The following is a 24,896-nucleotide window of genomic DNA, read 5'->3' on the forward strand; positions in this document are numbered from 1 at the left end:
AATATTTGGTATCAAACATGCTATTAATATTTTGGGGTTATTTAATTGAGTTCTGGCAACATGTTATTTCAAATTTCTTCTCACATTTATTATTATTTTATCGGGATAGATTAAATAATTTCAATTGAAGCTATTATATATTTATATACGTGTTTTTATTAATTATATTAAGTATAAGCTTAAAATTTATTATTTTCAGTCTTATAATTACCATGTATACATAGTGAAATCAAAACTTACAATTACCTTCAAACAAATGTACATCGACTAATAAAATGTACTAGATTAAATGCATTAAATTTATATATATATATATATATATATATATATATATATATATAAAAGCTGAATGTGTGTCTGTGTCGTCACGAATAGGCTCCTATATGGTTGACTATTAAAAAATACTGATTGCATATAATGATAGAAAATGTATCGAGACACAGGAATGGGTATGTTTGATCTGGCAGAACGGTGATTCATTCAAATTGTGGGTCTGCGTTCGCGCCTGGTCCACAAAGTATGAAAATAAAAAATTTAAAAATTAAAAACAAAAACGTTTACAAGTGTTTTTGATATAGATGTACAAAAGAATACTTTGATAAGTATGTTTTAACTTAAATAGGGATGGTATAATAAAATTGTGGGTTCTGCGTTCGAGCCTGGCCTCCATGGAATGGAAATAGGCACAAACTTTAATAAAGACTTTTCATATCTATCTGCGTAAGTATACTTTGATAATTATGTTTCAGTTTGAATAAATATGGTGTAATAAAATAATTTGGTGTTCGTTCGCATCTGACCTCCATAGAATGGAAATATGTCACAAAGTTTAACAAGTTTTTTTTCATATAGATCCACAGAATATTGTGATAAGTGTTTCAGTGTGAACAGGTATGGTATAATAAATTATGGGGTTTATCTATTTTATTTTTGCTTCATCATATTTTGCTTTGGTTTTGATACCCCCAAATTCAACCCAAATTTACAAACCTTCCTTTTCATAACCTATCATACTTTCATAAATCAGAGTCCATTTTCTGTAGGCTGTTATCGAACCCAGTCAACGACGGGTACTTTTGCTAGTATATATATATATATATATATATATATATATATATATATATATATATATGTGTGTGTGTGTGTGTGTGTGTGTGTGTGTGTGTGTGTGTGTGTGTGTGTGTGTGTGTAATTCAAATACGGTAGGGTTTCAATATATGATTATATGGTAGTTTTAGTCATTTAGAACTGCTTTAAATCTTCACCGCTCATTCATTTTTCGAGCAAGTTTCAAACGATGATTACAGTTCATAGATCACCTTCTCAGCTATATTCTGAGAAAAAAAATCAATTTTCGCTCAGTAAAACAAAAGTTATGATGAATGTTCTGGTGTTCAAAATCATTAAAATATGTAAGGATGTGAGCAACACTTTTCATGATTGGTTTCTACAGCAACTACGTCGCTTCAGCGACTACTGTTGCTACTAATTCACTGCTGTCGCGGAAAAGAAGTCACAAGTGAAACAGAGAGAATCAAAGGATGTAAGGGAGGTGATTGGGGGATTTTATTGAAAGCAGACAAGTGCCGTACATTGTTATTACATATGTGTTTATAGGGGCAAAAAAATAAGATTGAAATTAAACAAAGAACAAGTAAATTTATTAGAAGCCTGGAAAAATCATGGAGTACAGTAGAAAATGAGAGCATGAAAAGTAATATGGTTAAGCTTAAACATGGAAAAGTAAAGGAATAGTTGTTAAAACTGGAAAAGAAAAGGACAAAATATTCTAGTAAAAAAATATAATAAATTTATAATTTAAAATATTGCAGCATTAAGAATTTGTTAAAATTCAATTTATAAAATTATATAACCAATTCTATACATATACACATATAGATAGAATGCATATATATGTGTGTATACATATATATATATATATGTGTGCATACATGCATATACATGTGCCTATATACATGCATATATGTATGTTCATACATACATATACATGTGCCTATATACATGCATATATATGTGCCTATATACATGCATATATATATATGCCTATATACATGCATATATATGCCTATATACATGCATATATATATGCCTATATACATGCATATATATATATGCCTATATACATGCATATATATATGCCTATATACATGCATATATATGCCTATATACATGCATATATATGCCTATATACATGCATATATATGCCTATATACATGCATATATATATATGCCTATATACATGCATATATATATATATATATATGCCTATATACATGCATATATATATATGCCTATATACATGCATATATATATATGCCTATATACATGCATATATATATGCCTATATACATGCATATATATATATGCCTATATACATGCATATATATATATGCCTATATACATGCATATATATATATATGCCTATATACATGCATATATATATATATATGCCTATATACATGCATATATATATGCCTATATACATGCATATATATATATGCCTATATACATGCATATATATATGCCTATATACATGCATATATATATGCCTATATACATGCATATATATATATGCCTATATACATGCATATATATATATATGCCTATATACATGCATATATATATATGCCTATATACATGCATATATATATAAGCCTATATACATGCATATATATATATATGCCTATATACATGCATATATATATATATATATATATATATATACCAATACATATGTACATATATAGGTTGGTGCGCGTGTATGTATATGTATAGGGCGTTTTTTTTTCAAATGCAGTGAACTTTAAATCGACAACTCTATTTTCTTTAATTGCATATTTGGCATTCATCGGTTATACTGAGTCCAGCTTGGTTTGGCAATTCATCACTAAGAGACTGACACCCAAGCAACATTTACAAATTGCAAATGATACGATGAGTTTACTGAGAGAAACATTTGATGAACGAATAATTTCACGAAATGGACCCGTGAACTGACTACTTCGTTCGTGACATTTATCCCATTAGATTATTTTCTTTGGGAATATGTAGTGTCCCAGGTCTACGCTGATAAACCGGACGCAGCATACAACTTGGAAGACAACATTCGACGCGTTATTGCCAGAATACACCCTAATTTTATGCGTAGAGCTTGTGAATATTGGATCTCTTGATTGCGACATATACGCGCAAGCCGCGGAGCCATATGCCAGAAATTGAATTTAAATTACAAATTCCAATAATTAATCTTTACAATAGACCATGTATTTGTGTAATAAAAATATTTCTGTATGAATTATTCTAATTTCTTTTTCGCCGCCTCTAAAAAGCATCCTTTACACACACACACACACATATATATATATATATATATATATATATATATATATATATATATATATATATATATATATACATACTAGCAGTTCAGCCCGACTTTGCTCAGGCCCTATGTACTGTTCATAACTTTATGCACATATGTATATATGTATTAAAAAGTTTATGTCCAGGTAACCTACATCTAAAATTTCAAGTGGTTAGACCCAAAATTGGCGGGGAGTCTGCAATGGTCAACTCTTTGAATTTTGATTTCTTGGCAGATAAATTTTCGCTCAAAAACTGATTAAAAAGCTCGCGGCATAGATCCAAAATTGGCCGAATAGTTTGCTAGAGACCACAAAGGTAAAATCTTTTGACTTTTGACCCCTTGGTAGCCAATTTTTCGGCTAAAAATGATTAAAAAGCTTGTCCTATATCTTAATACACTTTATATAAAATTTCAAATGTTTAGACCAAAAATTGGCTAAGTAATTTGATAGAGACCGCAGAGGTAAATTTTTTTAAACTTTGACCCCAATTTTGACCGCTTAATGTTTATTATTTTGGGCTCAAATCAAGTTAAAAAGTTCAACCTATGTCCAAGGAACCTACATTTAAAATTTCAAGTGTTTAGGCCCAAAAACTGGCGGAGGAGTTTGGTAGAGTTTCAAAGGTCAAATTGTTGAACTTTGACCCCTTGAAAGCCATATATCTGACCAAAAATCGATTAAAAAGATTTTTCCAAATCTCAATACCCCTTATGTCAAATCTCGAGCCTGTAGACTGAAAATTGACATAGTAATTTGGTAAGGAAATGTACACACAGAGAGACAATTTCACTCTCTCTCTCTCTCTCTCTATATATATATATATATATATATATATATATATATATATATACTAGCCGATTTACCTGAGCTTTGCTGATATATTTTTATTTACACAATATTAATTAGCATTTTTATTTTAATATTCACGTAATTATAAGTTCTAAAACAAAACTTCTGTGTAAACGACATTTCTTATATGTTAAGGTATTTTGGAGTTCCTGTTTATGAAACTACCACATAAAACATGTTGTGACAGATACATGGGTTTGTTAGATCAATTCCAATAATTTGGAAGGTTTGCTGTTGATGCTCATGGCAAAGCATTGCCTCACTATTTGCAGGTGACTGGGAAATCTTTGCTTCCGCCATAGCTAATTGTAAATGATAATCATTCTTCAAAAGCCATCTGGCAAGGCAAGCTTCTCCGAATGTTGAGCATATATTGTCATCAACTATTTTTAGATCTTGGAATATAGTTGGTCATTTTACTTCGTTCAGTAAAAGTCGCAAAAATAATACCAGCTTTTGGGTCTATTGTGTAAATCTTACCAATGGCCTGCGCTTTTGAAACCATGTCATACACATTAAAAACATGCATCAAAATGCCTCTCTTGCGACGATTCCATTTCTTTGTATTTTTATTCCAAATATAATATTGTGGCAATTCAGTATACTTTAATGTCTTTGCAAAGTCATTTTGCAGCTGTAATTCATTTTCCTCATTAAAGAGGACCATTTTCAAGGTGAACTGTTAAACCAACAACTGGTGGGAAATGTTCATGTGTACAATGTCCATGAATTTGTTATACTGCTTCTGATGATGACACATGTTTTGATATTGGCTAATTTCATCAATCACCTGGGATTCTGGACGATCGGCTTTACAGTATTTTGTAACTCAAAAATAGCTTGATCGGATCCCTTGGATATATATTTGATGCAATACTTGATTGAATTTATTGATTAACAAATTTCAACATTGATATGACAGTTGAATTACCGCAACAAATATGGAGTTTAAGGCACTACTCATTGATTGGTAATTTCTTGCTCAACTCGGCAGCCATTTTGCCTCATTTTCATCATGCCAATCTGATCCCCGTCTTCCGGCTTCCTTCTATATTTAGGATAGTAATCGTTCCCCTGTTCACTATATTGTAAGAAAGATTTGGGAAATTCTTTGGAACATTTTTTGTCTATCATACATGTGGAGGCTTTATTTAAGGGATCACATGGGCCATGGATCATGTGTTTCATGACCAGATCATGGAGTTCTTTTTCCTCGTCTTTAGAAGGAATTCCTGCAGAAATTGCTAAATCATATTCTTCTGCTCTAGAACTATACAGAAAAGAAATTGTCTATGAGGTCAACCTCTTTTCTGATGTACGCAAGCATGGTATACAACCATGGTTGCAAATTACCAAAAATTCCTTTTTTCATATTTTTCCATAAATTGTTTTAACTTTCAATCTGAACACTCTTGCAACAATATCTGGTCGATCATGAATTTCTTGTCCAGCAGCCATGGTATGGGTTCAACAATTTCTAGCTAGTATAATGTTATAGTGATAAAGTAATCTGCTCTGGCATAATTTCTCACAATCTGACCTTTTCATCTGACCTCTTCTTATGAAGATACCAAGGACCACTAATATAATAGAAAACGTAAAACTGCAATTGCGTGATTTTTCAACCATTTCTTCCTTACAAATTTATGTGATAGCCATTTGTTCCATATGGAAAAAATAAAGAATACATCAAAGGATCATAATATCGATGTAATTCTGAAATTCTCTTCAGACAGCTTTGTTTCACTTGAAGAACAATATATGTTTTCTGTAGGCTCATTTGACTTTAAAACTGCAGCTTCAGCCCTGTTTAGTGCATTAAAATGTCGCACATGTTCTCCCAGAATTACAATTTTCTTGTCATTCATATTTTCTTTGTCGTACTTGCTCTAATGCTGTCCTTAATGTTTTTATATGATGATTATTTTCATTTAACTGTAATTCTTTTTAACACATCAGCATTCAAGTGTTGATGCGCTTCTCTCGTTCGCAGTTCATCTTCATAAGTATCAAAAAAGTATAGTTGCATATAACTTGGTTACCTTTTGAGCGTATCTTTTGCAAGAATCATACTATTTATAGGAATGAATGAAATAAAGTTTATGCAAATAAGTTTTCAGTATGGAATTTAATTAGGAAAGTAATGAACCTTTTGTATATATTAATCAAATTGTGAACAAATATACAAACAAACAGACAGGAATACGAATTTATTATATATATATATATATATATATACACACACGAACATATGTACATCTAGTATATAAAAGGCGTTATGTTTGTTTGTCTGTCTATCTCCATTTTTTTTTATCCATCTCCTCCGAAACTAACAGTCGCAGCGCTAGGGGCCTCAAATTATTGAATTTTTTGAAGACTGTTTTTTATGTGTTTTAGCTGGTTAAAATTGTTTTTAAGGGGTCAAAAATGTGTCAAAATTGAAAAAAAAAACGTTATATAGTTTGTACATTCATCTTTATTTTCAATTCTTAATCAGTTCATATGCGTGTCACGTTGGTACAGTAGTAACGTCACCAGCTTTAAATGCTACAGTTTCGGTTTTAATTCTAGCTGATGGCACCAAAAAACTTTTTACTTTTAAAATTATAAATCCATAATAATATATACAAAATCTGGACAAATTAAAATATCATATTTAAGCGTATTTTACGACATATTATAGCGCCTCCTGCTAGTACACCCCCACACATATATATACATATATATATATATATATATGTATATATATATATATATGTATACACCCACATATATACACACACATATATATACACACACACATATAAACACACACACATATATATACACACCCATACACACATATATACGCATACACACATATATACACACTCATACACACACAAATATATATACATACACACACATGCATATATACACCCATACACACACATATATATACACACCCATATATACACATACCCATAAATACACATATACATACACACACATACATACACACATACACACATATACATATATATATATATATATATATATATATATGTCAGGTCATGTAATATGCTACTGGTACCATGTAACCCAGTACTACCTGCCTCATGGTCGAGTCACCGGTGACTAAATTGGTTCCCTCAAGTTTGGTGAGGAGGGTGGCTAGTCTCCCTGAAGGATTAAAAACAAAACCTTCCAAAGGGCGAATGAACCCTTTTTTTGGAGTCAACGGCCAACTAGCACCGTGTGTGTTTGTGTGTGTGTATGTATGCTGTTGGGGTGGAGAGGGCTCCTGTAAACCGTGGTGAAGGCAAACTTTCTAGGAGAAGCAAATCTCTGATTTAAAAAACCATAAAGCGGAAGACCAGTACCCGCATTAAGCTGGTCTGCAGTTTAACTTGTTTCTGGGTATCTTGCTCTTGCTTGTTGCTGGATCTCAACATTTTGGACCGAGAGAGAGACTTAGCTGTCGTACAAAGCTAAGACTCTGTAACATCATCTGTGTACAGGCATTTGTCTATTAAAATGTTCATGTGGCAATGGAAGTCATTTTTGAGCTCATGGACTTTAAGTGTCTGAGGAAGTGGCACTCATCTTACAAGACGTTTCAATCATCATCATATAATATGTATATATATATATATATATATATATATATATATATATATATGCACACATATACATATATAATCTCCGTGTGTACTAGAAAACCTAAAGTACTCAAACTGAACTTAAGCTTATGATTTGAACTTTGATTGTAATTGTTGCAGAAAAAGGTTACTTGTTTACTTTTGACCGACATACTTGCTTCTTAACTGAATACAATATATGAAGGTCCTATCAGATGTCAATAATGCCTCCATCAAGATACTCGCATTGTTTTATTTTTATATTTTTGCCCTAAATATAGATTTTTGAAAACAGTAAATGCCTCCTTCCTTAAGACTTAGTTTCATCAATACATCAAGTGGTAGCTAGGATTGGGGCGCTATTTATCCAAAAGTAGTTTGGGAACCTTTCGACTTACATAAAAGAAACATTATTGCAAATCAATAGTTCAGTTTCCAGGTAGTTACAAGCAAACAACCTAAATGGCAAGACGTGAGACAGTCAACCTTATTCAGACCGATACGACCCTACTTTTTTATGAAGGAGCCACCACTTATTAAGGCTCGGAGACCACTCGGGATAAGGATTAATGAGTGTACGGTAGTTAATGAGATAATATCGTAGTAATCGTTAGTAGTGGAAATTTGGTAAATTGGATTACTTAAGGGGACGGCACATCAAGAACTTGTTTCCGTTGGACTTGAAGGCAACCATATTGTAATCAACTGGAAACCAGGCTAACGGAAGAGAGTTTTACAGACATGCAGTTCTAAGAAAGAAACTCTGTTCATGGAATCCACGTTTAGATTTAAGAACATATAAGGAGTCGGGGAAATTAATGATAGTGGTTTCAGTTAAACGCGTGTTTTTTTCGTGAAAGTTTTGCAAGGGAAGGACCATAGATTGGGGCTCAGACAAGCACTTGTCATGAAAATAACGATTGAGCAGAGACAGGCTCGCAGCGTCTTTTCCGTGGGAAAGAGTTTGCAGGGAAAAGAAAATGACATTCCCTACTAGGCTACGAATTCTATTTTAAACTCTCTCAGGACAGGATAAGGTGCTTCTAGCAGTTCCAGCCCAGATATGGTGACAGTATTCAGTCCTTGGGCGTATGTGACCCTTATACAGGTAGAGAATTGCATCAGCAGTGAGATATCTACTGGAGCGGTAGAATGATCCAACTATTTTTTATCAGCGACCTTCACAACGGATTTTATGTACATTTTTCATTTCAGTTCAGGAGTAAATAATTAAGCGCAAATGCATACACACACATACATACGCAGGCACACATACCTACATCAACCCGATACCTTTACATCTTCCGCTACAAACATTCACAAACATTCATCTATCTACAACCACTGTCAACAACTAACCCCACTCTTTGACTTTCACTAAATCTAAACGCAAATTACATGAACAACGAAGTTTCTTTCCTAGAACTGCGCGCTTGTGAAAGTGTTCCGCCCGCCGGTTTTATAGCTGACTAACACATGGTCGTTTTCAAGTCCAATGTGAAAAAGTTTTTGTTGAATCGTGGCCTTAAATAATCAAATTCTACCTAATTTCCATCACTATAGATCACTACACTGTTGTCTCATTAATCGCACTACGCTCATTAACCCTTATCTTCGAATAACCTTCAAGCCTTGATAAGTAGTGAATTCCTTGTAAATAAGAAAAAAAAACGCATTGAAATTCACACGCAGCAATGAACATTAATAGAAAATAAAACGTTGCCACATAACAAAAACGAATGTTTATATAAATCTTAAGTTCGTTGTTCCTGCATTCAATATATTATAAGTTAAACCGTGTGTAATCATGTATGCTTAATTTTGAACTGTATTTTCAAGCGTTACAAAAAGAGAACAAACTACAACAATAAAGAACATTATGTATGACGTCATACCCATTCATACGTACTTTTGCTCTTACTGGGTTCATCGTTTAACCAGTTTTGTTCTACTAAAAATCGTTATTTACAAGAAAATTTGAACATTACATCCAAAACTTGGACTTTTCCCGTTTATTCATGTGTTCTTTTAAAACCTTTTCAAAATATATTAGTTTATCTAACAGTCACTTTTTTCTGTAATTTGTATTCATTTAGCTATACTTCGCTCCTCTTGCAGAATTTGACTCGGATTTTCAGGATTTTCCGTCAATTATGGCTCCGATTCGATCGGCAATCACCGGATAAACGGAGCATGGTTTAGATGTTGAAACGCTAAATTGATATTGTTTTTGTCTTTGTTTTTGTTTTTTGTATAAAAATGCAATTTTTTTTAGTTATTTTGGGGTGATGGGGGTATTTTTTCTGTTTATTATTTAACATTTCTTGACAAAAAATAATTTGTAAATTTTCTGGAAAAAAAACTTGTCTGTACTTTCACGGTTTTCATAAAAATCATCCATCTTTTCTTATAAAAACGTATAAACTTCTGTTTACAAAAAAGCAAAACAAAAAAAATACGTTTACTAGCAATTTTCTTTTAAAAAAAAGATATAACATTACTTGAAAAATGTCATGGACTTTTACCTAACAATTTACGGTTAAAAAAAAAATATTAATCTTTTCTTGAAAAAAAAACAACTTTACAATTTTTGTTGATTAAAAAATTACCAAAAAATAATAAAAGTAAATAAACAAAATGTAACTTGAAAAAAAATATATATTCATATATATATATATATATATATATATATATATATATATATATATATATATATATATATATATATATATATATTCAGTAAATTTACGATAGATTTGTGCTATTTTTTATTTATTGTACTTCTATTTTTTCGGTTTGTTTGTTTTGAAATCCGTCTGCATCTGTTACTTTGTTCGGCTTAATCTGGTGACTGTCGATCGAACCCGAACGAAAACTGACAGACAATATCGAGGATCCAGGTCGAATTCTGCAAGAATACCTGCGTAAGTTTATGTTTAGAAAGCCAATATGAGGCAGATTTTATTTTTAACAAACAGTTATTTATTTAAAATCGAATTTTCGACGATCATAGCGTCTTCGTCAAGATTAGTATCAGTTCGTGTTTTGTTCTTCTTTTCTTTATCCGCAACATGATGACCAAGAAAATTAATAACTTTCTAAACGTAATTTGACTAATGACAATTTAATCACGGAAAAATAATCTTCGTTAATTTATATATATATATATATATATATATATATATATATATATATATTATATAAATATAATATAATATATTATATATATTATATAAATATATATTATATATATTATATAAATATATATTATATATCTATAATATATTATATATATATAATATATTATATATACAATATATTATATATACAATATATTATATATACAATATATTATATATACAATATATTATATATACAATATATTATGTATATATTATATATATAATATATTATATATATATAATATATTAGTTAGTTATAAAATATATATGGCGATTAAGCTACACTGAATATTCCGCGTTTTATCCACTCTACGACTCTTCAGGCTTATGCGCGAATTTTGTGGTTGCCAATCAGCTTTCTAGTATCCACCGCGCCCTTCCTATCAGCCAATGAACATGCACTTACCGGGCAAAGGTCTAACTGACCTCTGGTTGACTTGTTCCTTTGTGTGTGCTCTATTTAGTCTGTATATCTAGTTTCTTGGCCTGTTTTAAATCTAGGTTAGGTTTTTTTTGTTTTTTTTTTGTTAGTTTATATATATATATGTACATATATGCATACACACATATATATATATACATACATATATATACACACACATATATATATACATATATGCGTGATAGTTTATGTATATTCATGTTTATTTAATTTATTTATTTGTTTATTTTCTATTGTTTTTGTTAGCTTTAAAACTATTTTGTATCGCTATCCTAGAGTCAATTTTATCTTGTGAACACAGTTGTTTGCTGTTTCTCTTCTACAGTTTAATAGATGTTGTGGTTCTTTAAAGTACAGGACAGCAAATTTTTCATGAAGGCATAATCTACATGGGTTGTCTAGGTCTCTACGCGTGGTAGCTTGTCTTATTATTTTCCATTCGACTACCGGCGAATGTCCGCTTTCCTTGAGTTCCCAGTATTTATTTGCTAACGTTGTTTTCATACGGTATTTTTTTTTTATTGTTGTATGTACTTTTGTGGTCACAATATCGGGTTTGGAAATCTAAGGAAGTCATACCTACGTAATATTTCTTGTTATTCGGATTTTTTTCGCAAATATTGTGGCCTGGTAAAATACGCTTTTGGTTAGACATTTATTTTAGAGTGGGCAAAGTGTGCGGTGTCTACAGTTGCATTTATCTTGTTCGTTATTAGTATTTTTATTTCTAGTATGGTTGTTGCTGTTGTCCGTGGTCGGTTTATTATTATTATTATTATTATTATTATTATTATTATTATTATTCCTGCTAGTGTTAGTTTTATTTTTGTCAAAGTGTCTACTTTTTTATTGTTTATTTTGTGGTTCTTTACATTGTTTTTATTTACTATTTTGTTATTATGTGCTTTAATTATCAGCTCTAAATTTTCGCTGCAGCTGTAGGATAACTTTACGGTATTTTTATTGAAAATTTTGTGTAAGGGGTTGGTTGCGGGAAAATGCTTTTCAATAAGATCTAGAAATTTCTTGCCAAGTTTTGTTTTTAACATTTGATTGTATGGGGCCGTATGCGAAATTATAGTTCTTTTTCTTCTATTTTTAATTTTATTATAGTTATTGGTGTTTTGTTGCTTATATTTGATATCGATATTTTTATATCCACTATTTCTTAGGGCTGGTTCATAGATATTGTTTGACCTGTTAAATGCATTTTCATCGCTTGAGTTATTGCTGAGTCTACTTACGATCGAGTTAGGAATCTGTTTTATAATTGATGGTGGGTGATTGGACTTAGGGTTTACGTATATTGGAGTAGCGTTATCTTTTAAGTAGGGTTCATATGTGTTTTTATCTAAATTTAACGTAACGTCCAGGAAGTGTGTTATTTTTATGTTAGCTGATACGTCTGCTTTTGTGCCTACTTTTTTCATTTCCTTGTGTATGATTTTCTTAAAGCTATCTCCCTTGACTTCGTTGGAGTCTTTTATTATAGCAAGTCCATCATCTCTATATAGGCCGATATCCGTAGTATCAAATATGCTTGTGAGGGTATATAGAATGAATAATCCCACAAGATCTGATGCCTCTGCAGATCGCTGGCACCGATTGCCAAACCAAACGAATTTGTCATTTTAGTTTTTATCAATTGGTTATTGTTATTTATTAGAACTGATTTTCTACATTTTTTAATGATGTTCGTTCAGTGTAGCTTAATCGTCATATATATATTATAACTTATTAACTAGCTCTACCTACGTATTGAGCATTTCTGAAGTAAATACTTAATATTTACGCATAAATTTATACTTTCGTATATTAATTTTATGTGAGTAAATGAAGTAGTTATAATATATTATATACAAAATATATTATACATATAATATATTATATATATAATATATTATATATATATAATATATATAATATATATAATATATTATATATCTATAATATATTATATATATAATATATATATTATATATCTATAATATATTATATATATAATATATGATACATGTATAATATATATAATATATTATATATCTATAATATATTATATATATAATATATGATACATGTATAATATATATAATATATATAATATATTATATATATAATATATGATACATGTATAATATATATAATATATATAATATATTATATATATAATATATGATACATGTATAATATATATAATATATATCTATAATATATTATATATATAATACATTATATATAATATAGATATAATATATATAATATATATATAATATATATAATATAATATTTTATATATATAATATATTATATATAATATATTATATATATAATATATATAATATATTATATATATAATATATATAATATATTATATATAATATATATATAAAATATATAATATATATAATATATATAATATATATATAATATATATATAATATAATATATATAATATATATAATATATATATAATATATAATATATATATATAATATATATAATATATATATAATATATATAATATACATAATATATATATAATATGCATAATATATATATAATATGCATAATATATATATATATAATATGCATAATATATATATAATATATATAATATACATAATATATATATAATATATATATAATATACATAATATATATAATATACATAATATACATAATATATATATAATATACATAATATATATAATATACATAATATATATATAATATACATAATATATATATAATATACATAATATATATAATATACATAATATATATAATATACATAATATATATAATATACATAATATATATAATATACATAATATATATAATATACATAATATATATAATATACATAATATATATAATATACATAATATATATAATATACATAATATATATAATATACATAATATATATAATATACATAATATATATAATATACATAATATATATATATATATATATATATATATATATATATATATATATATATATATATATATAGGTACGGGCAAAATGAATGCTAACGCTCAAAATGTATAAACATTTTGATCCCCCCTCCCTTTACTTAAAAATTCACCAAAAATCACGAAATTAACCAAATTTATTATAATTTTCAGTATGTATCAAATAATTATCGCGGTATATAATGCACTAATGATTTTTTTATTTAAATTTTAGTGGAACTGTATGATTTTGTTTAAAGAAAAAATTCCTTTATTAAAGTTGTAGTTTTGAGTAGTAAATGAATAAATGCAATAATTTATTTTTGCTTTTTTTATATAAATAACGCATCGTAATTTGTAACAATAAAAATAAAATAAAATAATTCTCATAGGAACATTACGAAAAAAGTCCCTAAATCCGAATTAATGAATTCGATATAACTCGAAGAAAAATCAATTTCTCGAACTACCAGTATTACCATTGAATTAAACATTGTTTAGTTAATATTTTCACAAAAAAATTCCGATTGAAAAAAATATTTCTACCTTTGTTTTGAAATTACAGATCTCGCATAATTTTTATATGCTAGCTTTTAATAATTTCCTTGCTTGCAAGAATGTGAAACTTTCGGCGTAACATATTTTTTTATATAATGTTGAACAATAATTGAAAAACATAATATAAAAACAGGAACATACAAAAATAATTAAAAAATGGAAAAATATATAGAAACGTTCCATGTCGGTAACTACGGATGTCCATTCTTGAAAAGAAAAAGGAAGCCTGTCCGTTTTGCCGGAACCGGAACATTGTTATATAATAATGGAATTATGTCATGAATGTGCTTCCGTACATCTTGAATTTTGCCGCCATGACTTGTTTTTGGAAATTAAACTAAGTTTGTTGCTACCATGGCCATGTTTTTGGATAATTATTACCATTTTTAGCAAAAGTTAAGTGCATTTATTGTATTAATTTATTATTTTTAGACTTTAACTTAACACTTCACTTGGAAATAATTCCAGGAACCTTATATTTCTCTTGCCATAAAAATGTAAACATGATATTTGTCATGATGAATATTTACATGAAATATACGATTTTTTAGATTTGAGATAAAATTATTCCATGTATTTTTATTTCACACGCCATTTTTTCTTTGAGAAATTAACTTACAGCTGTAATCTTGTAAACATAATCAAAAAGTAACCGAAAATTTAAAAAATATTATGATTAACCGGCGTTCAAACCAGGTCCCATACCGAAGCAGGCATTAGATTGCCCGTACCTAATAATATATTATATATATAATATATTAATATATATATATATATATATATATATATATATATATATATATATATATATATATATTATATATATATATATATATATTATATATATTATATATATATATATTATATATATTACTAGCAAAAGTACCCGTAGTTGACTGGGTTAAAAACAGCCTACAAAAAGTGGACTGATAGTTTATGAAAAGGAAGGGTTGTAAAGAGATAGCTTCGAATTTGGGGGTATCAACACCAAAGCAAAATATGATGAAAGCAAAAATAAAATAGATAAACCCCATAATTTATTATACCATACCTGTTCACACTGAAATACTTATCACAATATTCTGTGGATCCATATTAAAAAAAACCTTGTTAAACTTTATGACATATTTCCATTCTATGGAGGTCAGGCTCGAACGAACACCCCATAATTTTATTATACCATATTTCTTCAAACTGAAACATAGTTATCAAAATATACTTACGCAGATAGATATGAAAAGTCTTTATTAAAGCTTGTGCCTATTATTATTTATTGGAGGCCAGGCGCAAACGCAGACCCCACAATTTTATTATACCATCCCTATTTAAGTTAAAACATATTTATCAAAGTATTCTTATGTACATCTATGTAAAAAAAAATTGTAAACGTTTTTTTTTTAATTGTTAATTTTTTTTAATTTCCATACTTTGTGGACCAGGCGCGAACGCAGACCCACAATTTGAATGAACCACCGTTCTGCCAGATCAAACATACCCATTCCTGTGTCTCGATACATCTTTTATCATTATCAGTTTTTTTTTAATAGTCAACCATATAGGAGCCTATTCGTGAACATACACACACATACACGTTCAGCTTTATATATATATATATATATATATATATATATATATAATCAACATTTGTTGTATTCATATTTGTGTTTGTTATTTAATATTTTCATTTTTTTCAGTAATTATTTGTATAAGTTTGGTGTATATAACGCGTTTCGAGCATTTGTTTTTTTTTGTGTTTGTTTTTTTTGTTTTTGTTTTTTTTTTATCTTAAGGTATTATTTGATAGTAAATGCTGAATTTGGGGAAGCCATTGTTACAGTTAATGTTTTTTCAGACAAGGTAAACCCCATTTTTGAAAGATTGTTCCATCCAATTTAAGTTTGACCCTTTCTTGTAAGTTGGGTCGGGTTGGTATCACACTATTCATCTATATTGATATATATATATATATATATATATATATATATATATATATATATATATATATATATATATATATATATATATATATATATGAGTTGCGGAGTTTGCTTTCGTTGCTCCAAATCCTCATCATACTCCATAAATGTCTGTATATAAAAACATTTTTTATGACAAAAATGTCAAACATATTTGGGGATATTTTAAATAAGATGGCGTTTAAAGTAAATGTGGTATTTTGATGACTGAGATGATTTAAGTTATAAGTAAGATAAACATTTTTTGACAATTTGGACCAAGAAAAACAAACGAACCCAATTTTCCATACACCTTTAATTGCCTTGTGCCTAATTTGTTCTAAATATTTTTTGTATTTTGTGCAAATAAATATTTCGACGGAATAAAATGACAACACAAATCAATAACGTATATTACAGAATAATTAATTTCTAAAAAAAATCTATTCATGACATAAATATGCAAATTGAGAACACCCAAAATTGATTAGGAGCGTTTGCAGATTAATATATATACAGTATTACAAAAATCTTGTATTTTATCAGAATTAAACAAGCATACGCCTTTTTGATGTAAATCTACAGCGTGGAACGATAAAATTGACGCCATAGTAAAGACGACACGATTCCATTTCCGTTTGATGAAAACTGGGTTTCTTTTTTTTCTTTTTTTTTTTTTTTTTGCAGACCATCTACTAGTTGGCTAGTTGTGTACAAATTTCAAATAGGAGCCTTCTATCATGTCTGGAAGTGACACAACGTTCAGCGAGCGAGGTCGGAGATGAGCCGCTGCACAACTCATGCTCTCTACCGATCAAAGTTATGGTAACAAGACAATTGCTAGCACCCTCAAAATGCAAATCTGGACGATTCAAAGTTTGAGGGCGTAGCTCAACGCATCAGACGATTGACGGTTATGGTCTTTGGTGTGGTTTTAATTGAGAGCCACATCAAGTCACCTCACATCTTCCAAGTCGGCTTAAAAGTCAACATCAAAGTGTACCTCGATGTGCTGAGAAGTATTGTGACTCCCTGGTGCAATCAGGTGGCCGCTAGCAGACCCTGTGTCTAGCAGCAAGACTCGGCGCCAGTTCACAAGTCCAAAGAGACCCAGGTATGGCTTCTCGGGTGCTAAGATTGTGTACCCTTCTTTCACTGACTCTCCTCCTCCCCCGACCTGAACCCGCTGTACTACTTCGTTTCGCCGAGAACATCACCAACACGACCTCCCACAACACCAAAGCTAGCCTGATCGCCGAGTATTCGCCGAACTCCCGTCGGCGCTTGTGGAAAAGGCATGCTTCCAGTTCCGGACCCGTATTGAGGCGGTGATTGAGGCGGTGATTGAGGCCGAAGGCGGCTGCATTGAATAGATGTCATCTCAACTACATAATCAAGTTACCTGAATTGATTTTTTCAATAAAAGTTTTAAAATAAAGCCGTACTGTCGTTTTCTTTAAGGCGACAATTTTATCGTTCCAACCCTGCAGTTACGATGAGTGGCGGAAAAGCATTTATTTATTTAGCGATGGTTCTTCAAAACTCTACGAGGAGTTCTCGTATAAACAGGAAAACAGTAAATGCGACATGTGTCGACACTATTGCGCCTTCATTAATAACGGAATCATAACATAATACTTGACTTCCGCACTTTAAATGTTTATTCAAGCCAATATATAAAAATTATTTTATAAAATCCACCGTACGTTCTCCACAGTGCAACGTAAATTACAATAAATTGGGGACTAAGTCACTGTAGCGAGACATGTACAACTTCCTTTTGGTACACCGCGATGTGTCCCCGACACTAGCAGGCAGGCAATCAATCGATTTGATTAAAAATGGTCGATTTCGATGAAAATAAATTATTGGAAATGTGGAACATTCGTTGATCCACATTCAATCCCGGGCAACGTCGGGGTCTCCCTACTAATATATATATATATATATATATATATATATATATATATATATATATATATATATATATATAGAGAGAGAGAGAGAGAGAGAGAGAGAACCCCGGGATACGGTGGCCGTTTTTTTCAAGTTACGATGTGGAATACGATGATTTTTCCTTCCCCTAGTTACGGTATTTCCCTCGCTTTGCGGTGTTATTTGTAACATTATTTGATTATATACATGTGTATTATACTGTACTGTATTTTGTTACTAATTTTTAATGCCATATCACGGGGTTCTATTGCATATATATATATATATATATATATATATATATATATATATATTGTTTTTAAAATATAATTACCTACTGACACGTGTTTGGTCATCTATGACTCATCAGAGTGGCTTAATCTAGCGAGATTCAAAATCGGTACCCTATGCATATATATATATATATATATATATATATATATATATATATATATGAGGGCTGTTGAACACTTAAACGCTAAGTTTACTATATATGCCATGCTGAATCAACATTATATCAAGTTTAAATTCTCTTTTCAGTTTAATTAATATTGGTCTCGAGGTTGATTATCAGGCTGGAAGGTCAAAGGTGACTTCGCAACTGGGTTCAAATCCTTCAACCGACACTGATTATAATTTCTTACACTGAAGATTGCATAAGTAGAAAACATACAGCTAATAATACTAATAATACGGGGAGGGGGAGAGAGAGAAAGTTAGTGTGAGAGACAGAGAAAGAGAGAGAGAATGGGAGCGCTAACGAAAGAGAAAAGGAACAAACACATGTCGTTGTCGCCACTTTTCATGTCAACATAATGCGAATTTTGAAGAAAGCTAAGAAATATTTTCGTTATTTTCAAAACTAATAAAAGGTCTCATTTTCATCGAAGTTGGCCAATGACAAGATTTAAATAATTTACTAAGCATACATTTTGTAGACGGTTCTGACGTCTTTATTTGCTTGCGGTCCTCCTATTAAACTAAGTTACTCATAAAGAAAACGGAAACATTTACGAATTTTATCTGTAACAGAACTTTCTTTGCGTGTGTATGCGTGTGTATGCATGTGCGTATGCGCGCGCGTGCGTCCTAATTATAATCCCACAACCAAAATAAAACCAATGGATCATAGGCTGGCTTTTGCGTTTATTCTACGAAATCGTCCCTCCCACCTCTTTTTATCATTAAGAAGAAAAACAATAATAAAAAGAAAATGGAACGAAAAGGATAAAAGAAAAAAAAATATATAGATGCAAAAGAAAAAGAAAGAAGGAAAAAACGATGAAAGAAAAGAAAAATACTGAAATAGATGCATAAATGAAAGAAAAAGACAGGAAAACAACGCAGAAAGATTAAAGAAACAGAGAAGAAATAAAGAGGAGGTTAAAGTAAAAAAAAAAATTTTTTTTTAAAAACTCGTACGTGGTTAAGAGAGACATAGAAGGAAGGAAGATGAAGAGAAAACAATCTCCGTGGATTGGAGAGAGAGAGAGAGAGAGAGAGAGAGAGAGAGAGAGAGAGCAAAAAGAAAGAAAGAAAGAAAGAAAGAAAGAAAGAAGGGTAGAGAAGACAATCTATATGAATAAAAGAGAGTGAGACAGAGGGGTGTACAAAAGAAGAGTTGTGGCCAAAGAAAGAAAGAACAGGAGAGAGTGGAAAGAAAAATAGAAAAATAAAGATAGAGAAAGTGCGAGAAAAAAGAAAAAGAGAGAGGGAGGGGGAAGTGATATAGAGATGGGAGAACGCTAATATGCGTGCCAGAGACGAGGAAGGAAAGAAAAAAAGAAGACAAATATGACTGGTTAAAAGAGATAGAAAATAAAGAACATTCAATTATATGAGAGGGTGGAGAAAGAGAAAAAAGTAAGAAAAAGTAAGTAAGACAGTACATGCACCATGGCCCACGGGCTAGGATCAGGGTGTTGTATCTGTTCCGTTATCATTTGCAGAGTGGAAAAACTCTCCTAAACTGAGGCAGTTTTCTTTTTAATTTGTTGTTTCAACACAAAGTGCCCGTTTGTAGAAACTGTATTTTCCCCACATTTAAATAAAACTGCATTTTCTCTAAATGTGCCCTCTTGCGGAGATAAGTAAATCGAAAAGAAAACAAGAAAGAATATATAGACGTACGCTAAGAACAAGGACAAAACTTTGTTGGGTTTTTTGTTTGTTTTTTTTTTCTACAAACAGTAAAACATTCAGTTAAACGAAATGCCGCTTTAAATCGAAACGTTTTAAAAAAGAGGAAATAAAAAGTCAAACCTAAATATAGAATTGATTAAAACAATGATAGCTTTGATAAATAAATAACATCTAGAATCAACCGCCCCGCAAATCGCTGTTATGAGTTTTCTTCTGCGAAAGTGAAACTACCCTTTTTTATTTAAGATCGAAGGGTTGGGGGGAAAAGAGAACCCAGTCAACGGCGTTAAGGGAAGAAGAAAGCGTTGCGCTGGGTAACGCACACACAAGCACTTGCCCTCACACACACACACACACACACACATTATTCACTTCCCCCGCGCCTTCCAACCTGCACGCACTTGCTTAAGTCATGTGACTGTCGACTGAACCACTGGCTTAAGTTTTAGCGTCAGTCGGTGTGGGACAACAACAAAAACACGGCTTTTTTTTCTAACTACTTATATGTAACTACTTTTAACTAACTTTAAGTTAGTCACACACTCAAATAAGAACTTATATAGTAAATAATAGAGACGAAATTTATTTTAATTGTTTTGGGGGGGACACTTTCATATTTAATATTTACTCTGTAAAAAGTTTCTGGATATCAAGTTTATTCGCAAAATCTAAAAGAAAACGTGGAAACAAAATAGTCAGTTTTTTTTTTTTTCTTATATATATATTTATTTTTAAAAAATTTTTTAGAATTAATTAACAAAAGAAAAATTAACTTATTTCAAAGTAAAACTAAATTATTTATTTTTTTAATAAGATTTTTTTTTAAAAAAAAAAACGGCAATAGTAATATAAAAAAATGTGATTTCTTTCCAGGATTTAAAGACTTTTTTTTATTTATTTATTTTTTTTTTTTTTTTAACAACGGAAGGTTTGTTCTACATCCTCCATTTAATTCGGTGTCTTGGATTTTTATCTTCAAAATTGTGGTCCTTATTTCTTGGAGTTTCATTTCTCGGAATCTTTTATTGTTCTTCACACACACAAAAAAAAGATAGAGATATACGACTATCTCACGTGTATTTGATATTACCTGTCGAGCCAGCATGGGTAATGATGACAACTTCAAAGGCAACCGACATTGGATCTTTTTATTACTATTAATTATTGCACAAGGTAAGTGTATTTTATTTACTTATTTATATATTTTTTCTGGAATAAGCGCTTTTGTTTTGCTTCTTTTTTTAACATTTTATAATGTTTTCAATATTGATTGCATTATTGCTTTTTTACTTATTAAAGTAATTTTGTTTAATTAGGCGCATTTTTGTTTTTTACCTTCAAACATATATCAAAACTTCTATAGATTCGAATAATCGAATGTTACTTACACAGAATTCGAACCGTGATATTTTTTTTTACAAAGGATATTCAAGTTTTACGGTATTTTTTGTTTATCAAATTGTCTGCTGAAAGTACAGAATAGTTTCAAAACGCCCTCCCATCTGCGTGTTAAGAATGGCTTTCTAAATTGTTTCACCACTGTTAATATTCTGCACAAGTACAAAGAAAATATCGCTTTATATACTCGCATTCATTTTGGCTAGGAGCAAAGTGTAGTATCTGTTCTAATACTGCACTTCATGTTTTCTGTCTTTAATCAGCGAAAAAGAAATCCTAGTCTGAGGCAATTATTTTTTGTCCCAATCCAGACTGCCCCTTTTGAGAAGCTGGATTTTGCACACATTAAAAACCGATCTTGTGTCTGACTTTGTCCTCGTCGAGAGGCAAGTAAATATGGAGTGATGGGGGTCATGGAGTGGACTCTCTCTATTTATTTATTTATTTAAATACAAGTTATACCCGTTCTTTCTTTTTTTTAAATTTAGTTCAAGTCTGCAGTAGCAGTATGTATGCTCGGATTTAATTTCCAAATATTTTGTCGTCCATAAGCAAAAAATAACGAAGCTAAAACAAATAAACGCCGAGTTTGGCCTTAAAAAAATCTAGAATCAATCGAGTTTTAATAATAGAAAAAATCTAGGTGTGTAGAATAACAACTAAAATGGTGTACGCACACGCACACCTGGAAATCCATTGACCTGTACCGGACCGGACCGGACCGATCCTTGCCTACCTTTTATTTACCTGTGTTACCTGGCCTGTCCCGCCTACTTTATCTATGGCAGGACGGTGATACGAATCGGTCACAAAATAGAAACACTTTGCCTCGCTATCACTACGTTATTAATTCCTAGTTTTCCTTAACTGTAAGCATTTTTTTTTATCTTATCAACATCGTCTTGCTTGGCTTCCTTTCGACTAAGAAAAACGGCGATGTTGTCGCTAAAATTAAATAGCAATAAACAGTAAACGGGTTTATTAAAAAGAAAAAAAAATGTATGTCGAGTTAACATAAACGAATAAATACGCTAGCATTTCTATTTTTTCTCACCAAACGGCCACTTCCTGTCCTGTTTTACAATAAAAAAAAAAAATTGCAACCACGTTTTATTTTTTTCGTTTATGAACAACTTTTATATAATTTAATTATAGGTAATTAAACCATTTTGTCTTTTATTTATTTTTTAATTAGATCTTGCTATAAAAAAGGCAAGAAGATAGAAGTTTTTATTTAATGTTTATTATATGATAGAGAAAACCAAACAAACGATTTAACTCTCGCATTAGTAAAAATTCAATTTTACCCGGATGAAGACATTTCTGATTGTAGACGGTGGGTGAGGAAATCATTAAATGTGCTTCTACAGAATTTGAACCGAACGAAAATGACCACTTAGGGTGTAAACAAAAAAAAAACATTTTGTTCAAAAGTAACTAATTTAAAATTTGGTCAATGTGCACTAGTTGCCCCATGCCCCACTTCTAAAGTGTGTTTATTCAGAAAGCCGTTATCAACATGAGGAGGTTGGTATTTTCTTATTTTCAACCTTCCTGTAAGGTAAGTCTTCGGGTGGTCCCCCCGTGCACTTTCACCGAAAATAGTAATGCTTATATATATATATATATATATATATATATATAATAAATGATTTTCCAAAAATTGTTTTCCAATATTAATATTTGATTAATTGTAAAAACAAAAAAATCAATCAAAACAAAGGTTATGTATAGGCAAGAAACAAACATACAGACACACAGAATTTTGTCTGATAAGGGCGAGTATATCTAACTTTAAAAATACTAAAACGATTAAAACTAATGTCCATTAACAAAATAAATGATTGCGAGAATAAAGAAAAATGATTTTTTGTTAGTCATATGTTAGAAAGGCATTCGTCTTTTTTTGTTTTTGTTTTTTTGTGTCTGTGAGATATATATATATATATATATATATATATATATATATATATATATATATATCTCCAAAACAGTGATATAACTTATAATTTTTACTTAACGTATTTGAAATCTCGGGTAATTGTTTCCGTTAAATATGTTGGTTTTCTTTATTTCTCGCCTTATATAATCAATTGCGAAAAAGCTTAACTTAAAAAAAAAAAATGTTAAATTAAGGCACACTTAATTTATTAAAAGTCCATGAACGACACCTAATTTATACCTAATGACTAGCAAAGTTTTAACGGTACTTCTGCAGTTGACGAACTGTGCTATTATGTTTTTTATGTAGGATTATAAACTTAAATTCATTTTTGCTATATATATTTTTATTAAAGATGAAAGTACAGAGTGGTTAAAAAAAAAATGCTCCCCTCCCCATGTTAAGAATTGGTTTCTAAATGTTATTTGAACACTGTGCATAAGTACTGTTTTAACGTTTACGACACTTTATTTCACTTTTTCTTTAATAAAATCTGTTTTGGGTGCTAATGCACTTATTGATCCGCG

The 24,896-nt window shown here is 30.0% G+C and overlaps 1 protein-coding gene across 7 annotated transcripts in view; it reads left to right on the forward strand.

Moving 5' to 3' along the window:
- The first annotated feature begins 21,826 nt into the window (after window positions 1-21,826).
- The window catches only part of LOC145277762 (hemicentin-1-like), a 508,122-nt gene continuing 505,052 nt past the window's right edge, over window positions 21,827-24,896 (forward strand). For 5 of the 7 annotated variants that reach the window (XM_080129486.1, XM_080129488.1, XM_080129489.1 and 2 more), the window contains exon 1: window positions 21,827-22,202. In XM_080129486.1, the coding sequence (XP_079985612.1) occupies window positions 22,133-22,202 (70 nt within the window). In that variant the 5' untranslated portion in view covers window positions 21,827-22,132. The remainder of the gene's footprint in view (window positions 22,203-24,896) is intronic. The other 2 variants (XM_080129487.1, XM_080129491.1) reach the window with 1 other exon arrangement.

The sequence above is a fragment of the Euprymna scolopes genome, chromosome 6 (assembly GCF_053919585.1).
Source record: "Euprymna scolopes isolate OS-2025 chromosome 6, ASM5391958v1, whole genome shotgun sequence".
Lineage (NCBI taxonomy): Eukaryota > Metazoa > Mollusca > Cephalopoda > Sepiida > Sepiolidae > Euprymna > Euprymna scolopes.